Source organism: Quercus robur, chromosome 2 (assembly GCF_932294415.1).
Source record: "Quercus robur chromosome 2, dhQueRobu3.1, whole genome shotgun sequence".
NCBI lineage: Eukaryota > Viridiplantae > Streptophyta > Magnoliopsida > Fagales > Fagaceae > Quercus > Quercus robur.
The window spans coordinates 89,264,284-89,274,749 of NC_065535.1; the positions used below are offsets into that span (position 1 = coordinate 89,264,284).

A 10,466-nucleotide genomic window follows, 5' to 3' on the forward strand; every position below is an offset into this window, starting at 1 on the left:
TTATAGACCTTTTCTATACTAAACTGTCACGATTAAAATGACACAACACACTCTTGGCACATGCATGCAGAGAGGCTCAGGAAACATATAATTTTAATATTTACAATTTTACATAGTGCATATCCTAAACTGAAATTATAATAAGTATTATTAGAAAATATAAGTTTCACATCATCACATGGAAAAGCCAAAAAAGGGTCTGTCCAGCACACAAGAGAGAAGAGGGTGAGTAGCTGAGAACGTGTCACAAATAGTTCACCAACCTGTCATCTTTTAGTATTTATTAGTACCCATCTCACCCTTCATATTTTTTCTCAGGACTCCAACGACAAAGAAGAAGAATGAAAGAAAAAGAAGCAAAAATAGCAAGAATGGATCACGAAAAGACCAGAATTTGTGTTCTTGATGCTTCAAACTATGTGGGTTTTTGGATTCTCAAAGGATTGTTGAGTAGAGGGTATGAAGTTCATGCAGCTATCCAAAAGCATGGCAAGTTCTCCCCTCTTTTGGTTTGATATCTTTTTGAGGAGGTTTAGTTTTTGATAATATATGAATTATGAGCATAATATATATGAATTTGGGTTTGTTGCAGGGGATCAGAGTCAGACAGAGATAGAGAAGAAAATTAGGGAGATGGAAAAAATAGAGGAGAGACTGGTGGTATTTTCTGTAGATTTTTTGGATTACCATAGCATTCTTGTAGCTTTGAAGGGCTGCTCTGCTTTGTTCTGCTGTTTAGACAGTTCAGATGGATATGATGTAAGTGTATTTATTTATTGTTCCTTTTCAAATATTATGATGATATGATGTGCCTTAATTGTAAAGAGAAGAAAGCAAGATTAACCCATCTGTCAATTATTATGCTCTTAGCTTTTATATTAGTAGTAGTAGTAAATAAGTTTTATTTATGGTTTGGGCAGGATAAAATTGTGGATTTGGAGGTGAGAGGAGCAATTAATGTAGTGGAAGCGTGTGCACAAACAGAGAGTATTGAGAAGATTGTGTTCACTTCTTGTTTGACTGCAGCAATTTGGAGGGAGAACATTTGTGCAGAGAAGGATGTTGATGAGAGGTCATGGAGTGATCAAGAATTTTGCAGAAAATTGAAGGTTTGGGACCCGAATATATATAATCTTTTTTAATTACCAAAACAAGGGCAAGATTACATGTTTTCAATAATTTTAGAATCACAAAGTAATTTTTTACATGCGAAAAAAAGCAATTAAAATCTATTTTTCAATTGTTTTTCTTTCATGTGTTTAAAGGTGTTTACTACAAATTTTTTCCCACAAAATGATTTTCAATTATTTAAAGTGAAATTGTTAGAGTAGATAATAAATATTAGGTATCAAGGGCCTGGTTAGTAATGATATTTTAGTAATGATGTTTAAGTTTTTTTTGAAAATATGGGTAGGTTGAAAGTTTTATGAAAATACACATTATATTATTTAAATAATGAAAATTGTTTTTAAATATCCTACAAATGATTCCTTAATTTTTTTAAATATTGATATTTTTTTGGGTAGTAATTGAAATTCTGAGTGGGGTGTGGAACTGGGACCCTTTTGTATTGTTGCCAAGTGCAGATTCTAGAAGAGACATTGCCAAATGCACTTTGAGTTTTTCCAAATGACCTTGAATTTGTCAAACCTCAAAAAAAGCATTTTCCCTGAAAAGTTGTTCCCTATCTTCTGTAAGTGGTCCCAATATGTTTTCTGCACAGGAGAAGAGAGATGAAAAAGGAAAAATGAAGTGCATTTGGTCCAAAATACATAGTTTCAAAAAACAAAAAAAAAGTAGTATCAACACCCAACAACAACAGGACCTTGTTGAGACACAGGTAAAATACTGTATGTTACTGTATGTCTCAACAAGGTCCTTGATTAAACAACGAATTTACCCAAACGAAACCTTGATGCCAACACCAAATCAAGATTATTTATTTATTTATTTAAATTCTTGTTTATTTATGTTATAAAAGTTCATTCTTGTAGGAAAATCTTATTTGAGCTTCATATTATGGGCTTGCCCTCTATTCTGACTACTTTTAAGTTAGTTAGTTATTTATTTATTTATTTTTATATATACACAAATTTGTAAACTTTACTTTACTAATTATATTTTAGTCTAAGCTTATTTTTTTAATAAAATAAATCAATAAAAATAAGTTATACCAAACCCACTCTTAATTTTTAACTTAATAATGATCGCCTTATATATTTCATTATTTTGTTCTATTTTCCTGTTTTTTGTGTAAAAGAATTTCTATTTCTTGGAAATCCTTATCATGACGTTGGTGCATGCATTGTCTCCATTGTCCCCATACATTAACCGCAATTATATTTAAAGGGAAAAAAGTGGAAAGGATGGGCCGATAGGATATCTAGAATAATTACTTTATATGCTTTGTTTTATGCACCCGTGTCTTTTTCTTAGAGAAAGGGGTACGTACAAACCTAGCTAGCCAAGTCAATAATTTTGGAATCATCTTATATGTAGTTTATATATTGCTTAGCACAAATAATAATAATAATAATAAAAAGCCAAAACTTTGAATCTCAAATTCATGACCAATTAACCTTTTAGAATTTCCCTATCGTTTTAACTCAAAAAAGAAGAAGAAAGAATTGCCAAAAGTCTTGAATTCAACTGATTTTTTTTTTTTTTTTGGGAGATTTTACTTAAGTAATTAATGTAATATATAAGAACAACACTTAACTCAAAACTTTAAATATACGAATTTGGCCTCTTTCATGTTATATTAACAACTTATACTCATGATAACCAAAAAACATTATTATTATTATTATTATTTAATATGTGACTTTACTTATACATCCATACAGGGGCGGCTTGATGCATTTGGGGGCCTAAGGCGAAAATTGATCATCTTATTTAGATGCAAAATTACTACTAATTAACATGAACTACATAGATTTTTTTTTTTTTGAATTTTTAAGACAAAAAAAATTTGGCAAAATTTTTCATACTTGTTGATGTGGTAGATTGATAGTGGTAAGTAAAACAGTGGTGTTAGTGGTAGATTTAGATGAAAACTAGTAAAAGTTTGCTAATTAAACTCTTATTATTATTTTTCTTTTTTAGAAGTGCAACATTCACAATATTTTTTACAACAAATCCTAGATTTTAAACTGTTTTTTTGTTTTTTATTTGAAAATATCACTATAATTATTTTTTTGCCATCAACAATAGGATGTAATAACTTGCTACTTAGCATTAGTTGTACAAGTGTTGTGAAAAATATTGTGGACGACGTTGCATTTTTCTCTATTTTTTATTTTTTTCATCTAATAAAAAAAATTTATTTTATTTATTGATTATAAATAATCCTATTGGTTAAAATTTAGGGGCCTTTTTTTTACTTGAGGCCTTAGGCGGTTGCATTTTTTGCTCCACCATAGAGCCGGCCCTGCATCCATACCTAACAAAAACATTTGTCACGAACTCCCTAGTGCTAATTACCATTTACATTAGGTTTTTGTTTTGATTGAGTTTATCTTCGCATCAAAAGAGAATGTAAATTTTTTTTTTTAAAAACATTCTGCTTTTTAAGTTACAAATATATTTTTACACAACTAAAAATGTGGGGGGGGGGGGGGGGGGGTGGGTGGTGGGGGGGAGGAGGAGGAGGAGGAGGGAAGAGAAAAGAAATCAATCAGGTTGGCTTTATTGGTGCTAGTGGGAGCTACGATGGGGATGGGGGTACTCTAAAATTAGTGGACAGTACGACTTTTTTATACGAGTTGAATGATTATTCACTATTCATAGTCATGTGTTGGTCTTGGTCACACGCCAGTATTGCTCAAATGTGATGGGACAATTAATGGTAGTGGCAATTTTAGCTAGGGGTTAATCAAACGGGGGTACTTTTCCTTTTAGAAGTTATTGACTTATTGTATAGCATTCACCAACAATATGATTCTATATTTTTTCTTCTTCTACTCATTGCAGAGATGTAATTAAGTGGTGCTGATGCATTACAGCATTAGCAGATATTCGTTTTTCATTTTTCTAAATTATTAATACATTTATGTTTTAATTCAGAAGCAAGGAAAAACTTACTATTATGGACTAAGTTTATATTAATAACTTACTGGTGATTCTTTGATAAATTATCACGTATTTTAAAAGTTTAAGCTGAAAAAAAAAAGCAATGAATTTAATCACATATATTATACATTTAGCATTTCAAACGAGTGTTTAAAAAATTATTTTGGAAAAAAGTTTAAAATTTCACTTTAGCATCCATAATTGCAAAACCTTTACTAATTTTCTTTTTTTATTTTGGCTCTTCCTCCTCCAAATTACAGTTGTGGTATGCCCTGGCAAAGACACTCTCAGAGCAGGCAGCTTGGGCTCTAGCCATGGATCGCATGGTCAACATGGTTTCCATAAATGCTGGACTAGTTCTTGGACCTGGTGTCACTCAACAGAATTCTAGGTCAACAATGTCATATCTTCAAGGTAGACATGTTCTATGTTGCAACATTATTCATTTTTTACATGAGAGCAAAAACTAAGTTACACTCTGAGATTATTTTCAAACAGGTGCTGCACAAATGTATGAAAATGGAGTGCTGGCAATTGTTGATGTGAATTTTCTAGTCGATGTTCATATTCGAGCCTTTGAGGATCGGTCCACATGTGGGCGGTATTTCTGCTTCAATCAGATAGTCAATACTGAGGAAGAAGCTATTAAACTTGCACGAAGCTTAAGCCCTTTAATATCCTTACCAGCTAGGTAAGATTTAGTAATTAGTAGTTTGTTTTTATGTACAAGAAGGATAAAGAATGATGCAAGTGAGCTGAATTTAATGCTTTGTTATGCACAGGTATGAATGCCAAGGAAGTGAGGTTTTTGCTGAGAGGTTGAGGACCAAGAAGTTAAACAAGCTTGTGGAGGGCACTGCATGTTAGTGAAAGAAGGTAGACTTATTTGTAGCTATTCCATTAGTAATGGAACAAGCAGCGTCTTCAAATTTCTAATTTCTTGTTATTATGAGTGGATGTATATAATTTTTGTTGTTGTTCAATCGTCAATGAAATTTTATCTGCTTTTTGGTTTTGGTGGATGGAAGTTGGTCTCTTAAAATGCGAGAGAATGTTGTGTTCTCATAGTCATACTCAGAAGGATCCTTTTTTTTTAAACGCAGTAATCATTTCATCTCTGGGATTTTATCGGTTCCATAAGGTTGGATTAGGTTACTAACTCCACCATAGAGTTCTTATAATCTCATCTATCTAATGAGTAATGAGTATATTTATATTTTGTTAAAGTCAGTAGCAATTAAACAAGCATTGATTATTACCATTTTGGTATATTTAAATTATTGATGATATATCAAAATCTGGTATACTTGCTTTAAAATTGATGGATAAGAATTTAAAAATTGGCTTAAGAACTGTAGATCACAATACTAATCCCAAAATTCCCACAAAAAAAAAAAAAAAAAAAAAAAAATACTAATCCCATAGGGTTGATCCTCGTGGTTTTCTTCTGGTGGCATATGGGGCCCTTTGCCACCCTCGCACACAATAACAAGAAAATGATCAGGGCTGAAGGGCAAGGTACATGTAGACTCTTCTCCTTGTCTAGTGTTAGCTACGTATGCATCCCCAAGTTTTCACACCCGACAGTATTTTGGACATTTCTCAAGCAATTTTCCACCCAAAATAACCTCCCTCAGCTTTTGATGGGTAATTTGACTAATTTCAACTATTATAGGGTAATTAGTCGCAAACCCACGTTATTGATGAGTAATTTGACTAATTTCAACTATTATAGGATAACTAGTCGTAAACCTACGCTATGCGCCCTGAAAATTGTAAGATATTTTATAAATAATGTAATATACAGCTAAAATTTGTTTCTAATACTTCTTACAAACGATTCATCTTCTATATGTCTTAAATGGCTTAAAGATAAAGCATATATAAGTAAATCCATCACTTATATTAGAAAAAAAAAAAAGACTTAGACAAATGTTATTCTATTAAGAACCTACTAACATTAGGTTGAAAATATGACATAATTGTCAATGAAGTAGCTCTTTTTTCTATACGAACCTCTCCTCCCTAAGCATTACCAAACTAGATGAAATAAACTGAAATAAACCAAATTGGACGAAATGACCGAAGTGGACCAAAGGGAATGGACTGAACTAGGTCACATTGGACTGAATGGATCGAAGTAGACTGAAGTGGAGCAAATAAGAAATACTAGGCTGATGTGGCTTAACATGAATATAACAATAATAAAAATTACGATTCAGCTTTTAGATATATATATATATATATATATATATAATGACAAATTAGTAGTGCCCATTTCACTTAAGAGGGCCTCGTTTTTTTTTCTGTTTCTTCACATACTTTCTAGCATTCCTAGCAGGACCTCAAAATTAATTTCTTAAGCAGGTAACATATGCCTAAATGGCACAAGTATAAAATAAATTTTGAGTAAAAAGTTTTAAGGTTTGAAAGAAATGACAGAAGGATAAGACATTACATTTGTGAGATTTATAACTAACCCCTTAAGTGAAGGTTCGACATGATAAAATCATACTCAAAACTTCATTATTTTTGATAATATGGTTAAAAGTAATTAAGATTAATATACACATGTCAAGAACTGTTGTACTGTTCTACGACTACTGCCTGTACCAGCACAATGGCACCACCAAAAGAAAATTTAAGGTCATTAATCAGCCTTCTTTTCTTCTTCTTGATGCTATCTCTAAGGCCCAAGCTTTGCCCAATTCAGTTTGAAACTTTCCTACAGAGGTTAGGGAGCCTTGGTTAGATATGGTTGGTAATGCAGACAGAAAAAGAGTGCAACTAAAATAGCATCCACTGCCAATGTCATCATTGGAAAATAAATATACTTCCGCGACAAATGATACACAAATTCATTCTCCTTTTTAGTTGTGGCATCACTTTCTACAGAGTAAGTAAATACGTAAGCTTCATTCTTTTCTAGCGAAGAGAACTATCATCCAAGAAAATTCAAAAGAAGCCAGTTAGCATGGCTTTCTTGATTTCTTAAACCTCTTCCATTTAAAAAACAATAAAAAAATAATATTCCGTAGAGCCAAAAGGAAGCTAATTAGCATCTTTTTTGAGAAGTGCTAATTAGAATCGATATATATCAGATAAGTTTGCATGGATAGAATGACTATGCAATTAGTATTGTAATTATCTTCTTGAGAAAAGGAAGAGGAAGAAGAAGAAGAAGGAAGGCCACCTAAAATTGATCAGTATACACCTACCACTACCCAATACAGTGTCATCATAATCCAAATACAATCTTACCCAAAATCAATGGAAATCAAACCAATATAAACTCAAACTCATCCCAAACCAAACTAAAAATCAACTCAAAACAAAATCAATTCAAAACAAAACCCAATAGAAAACCCATTAAAAAAAAAAACCAAATAAATCCAAAGCTCAAATGTAAAAATTCATTCAAAAAAACAAGTGGTTATGCTAAAATAGACAGAAAATTTAGATGAACTGATGTGAATGAACTTTGAAGACATACCTCAAATATAACGGTCCATTAGACACATCATGACTTTGTTAAACTTATTTAGAAATAAAAGCGATTACTTTTAAGTTTTTTATGAATTAAAAACAATCACTTTAATGGTCTGTTTGGGACAACTTGAAAATTTCAACTTATTTGCAATTTCAACTTATTTTTGTTATCATTCATGTGTCCCATTGTACTTTTTGGTATTATTCATAAGTTCTACTGTACTATTCAGCTAACTTTTACCTTTATTTACAGTATTTTCAGCAAAAAATTTTCAGTTTCAGCTAAATATATAAGTTGTTCCAAAATGGACATTGAGTTTGTTTGAGAACAACTTATTTAGCTGAAACTGAAAATTTTTTGCTGAAAGTACTGTAGATAAAACTAATAGGTAGTTGAAATAGTACAGTGAAACCTGTGAATAGTATCAAAAAGTGCAATAGTGCCCATGAATAGTAGCAAAAATAAGTTGAATAGTAAAAAAAAACTGTCTTCTTAAGCTAATGGCAAACACAACTTAAGGCAAAGATTATTTTTGCCAATTTAGTGTCTCTTTGGCAAAAATAATTTTTGCCAATTTATTTTATTAGCTTATTTTTGCTAATATTCATGGGTCCTACTGCACTTTTTGGTACTATTCATGGGTTTAACTGTACTATTTTAGTTAATTTTTATTTTTATTTACAATATTTTCAGTAAAAAATTTTCAGTTTCAGCAAAATAAGCGAATCTTAAACAGATACTTATTTTACTATTCAACTTATTTTTGCTACTATTCATGAGTCTTACTGCACTTTTTGGTACTATTCATGGGTCTCACTGTACTATTTCAACTAGCTTTTATCTTTATTTATAATACTTTCAGCAAAAAATTTTCAATTTTAGCAAAATAAACGGATTCCAAGCGGACACTAAGTGAGCTTTTGGATTACATTTCTCCTCAGTGTTTCAGCGTTTGCGTTTTACTCACCACGGGGACCCACGCTACAGTGCCACGAAATAAACGCGCAAAAGTTCTAGTTGAAATGCATGGATGAAAGCTTGAACGCATCGTTTCATTAACATTGTGCTTAACATTGTGCGTGTGCGTGTATTGTTCATGGACACAACCTTGAAAGGAAACGCGTTGCTATTATGTATTGTGTACTGTTCACTCATCTGACCCACGAAGCAGAGTAAAACACAAAACGGTGTGTTTAGGCCGACAGCTATTTTCTCATTCTCAGGTTTCTTCTTTTCTCTCAACTACCATGGCAGAGATGTCTTCAATTTTCTTCAATGCTCTGTCCTCTTCCTCTTCAATGAATTCCACCTACCCACCAACCAATAAACCATCAAAACAGAGGAAACACGGTAATTGCAAACCCATTACGCGGACAAACGAACCTGATCCCCTCTGTTCTTCCTTCACTCGAGTTCACCTTCTCTCTGCTTGGGATGTCGTTGCCGCCACTGTGGGTCTCTGCATTTACGGGTAAGTTGTGTCTAACTTGTCATACTCTTTGATCTGTTGGTGTGTGGTTATATTATTTTCCATGAGGCTTCAATTTGTGGTTTTTGTGTTCAACGTTTGTGTGTAGTTTTTGTGTTTTCTATGACACTAGTATGTGGGTTTCTCTCTCCTTCATGTACTTTTCATGTAATTATTTTGGAAAAAAGTTTAAAATTTCACTTTAGCATCCATAATTGCAAAACCTTTACTAATTTTCTTTTTTTATTTTGGCTCTTCCTCCTCCAAATTAAAGTTGTGGTATGCCCTGGCAAAGACACTCTCAGAGCAGGCAGCTTGGGCTCTAGCCATGGATCGCATGGTCAACATGGTTTCCATAAATGCTGGACTAGTTCTTGGACTCACTCAACAGAATTCTAGGTCAACAATGTCATATCTTCAAGGTAGACATGTTCTATGTTGCAACATTATTCATTTTGTTACATGAGAGCAAAAACTAAGTTTCACTTTGAGATTATTTTCAAACAGGTGCTGCACAAATGTATGAAAATGGAGTGCTGGCATTTGTTGATGTGAATTTTCTAGTCGATGTTCATATTCGAGCCTTTGAGGATCGGTCCACATGTGGGCGGTATTTCTGCTTCAATCAGATAGTCAATACTGAGGAAGAAGCTATTAAACTTGCACGAAGCTTAAGCCCTTTAATATCCTTACCAGCTAGGTAAGATTTAGTAATTAGTAGTTTGTTTTTATGTACAAGAAGGATAAAGAATGATGCAAGTGAGCTGAATTTAATGCTTTGTTATGCACAGGTATGAATGCCAAGGAAGTGAGGTTTTTGCTGAGAGGTTGAGGACCAAGAAGTTAAACAAGCTTGTGGAGGGCACTGCATGTTAGTGAAAGAAGGTAGTCTAATTTGTAGCTATTTTATTAGTAATGGAACAAGCAGCGTCTTCAAATTTCAAATTTCTTGTTATTATGAGTGGATGTATATAATTTTTGTTGTTGTTCAGCCGTGAATGAAATTTTATCTTCCTTTTAGGTTTGGTGGATGGAAGTTAGTCTCTTAAAATGCGAGAGAATGTTGCGTTCTCATAGTCATACTCAAAAGGATCTTTCTTTTTTTAAACTCACCAATCATTTCATCTCTTGGATTTTATGGGTTCCATAAGGTTGGATTAGGTTACTAACTCCACCATAGAGTTCTTATAATCTCATCTATCTAATGAGTAATGAGTATATTTATATTTTGTTAACGTCAGTAGCAATTAAACAAGCATTGATTATTACCATTTTGGTATATTTAAATTATTGATGATATAACAAAATCTGATACACTTGCTTTAAAATTGATGTATAAGAATTAAAAATTGTCTTAAGAACTGTAGATCATAATACTAATCCCAAAATTCCCTCAAAAAAAGAAAAAAGAAAAATACTAATCTCATAGGGTTGATC

At 32.4% G+C, this 10,466-nt stretch overlaps 1 protein-coding gene across 4 annotated transcripts; it reads left to right on the forward strand.

Moving 5' to 3' along the window:
- Window positions 1-293: 293 nt before the first annotated feature.
- On the forward strand, window positions 294-10,262 carry LOC126715701 (cinnamoyl-CoA reductase-like SNL6). Of its 4 annotated transcripts, none has more exons than XM_050416451.1 (6): window positions 294-489; window positions 593-759; window positions 921-1,109; window positions 9,304-9,451; window positions 9,537-9,729; window positions 9,821-10,262. In XM_050416451.1, exons 1-6 carry the CDS (start codon window positions 342-344, stop codon window positions 9,903-9,905), a joined length of 930 nt encoding a protein of 309 aa, XP_050272408.1. In that variant the 5' UTR covers window positions 294-341; the 3' UTR covers window positions 9,906-10,262. The 4 variants fall into 4 exon arrangements, with proteins under 4 accessions (XP_050272408.1, XP_050272407.1, XP_050272405.1 ...); XM_050416450.1 differs by lacking the exons at window positions 9,304-9,451; window positions 9,537-9,729 and adding exons at window positions 4,332-4,485; window positions 4,570-4,762 and having other exon boundaries at window positions 296-489; XM_050416448.1 differs by lacking the exon at window positions 9,304-9,451 and adding an exon at window positions 4,332-4,485 and having other exon boundaries at window positions 296-489.
- The last annotated feature ends 204 nt before the right edge of the window (window positions 10,263-10,466 follow it).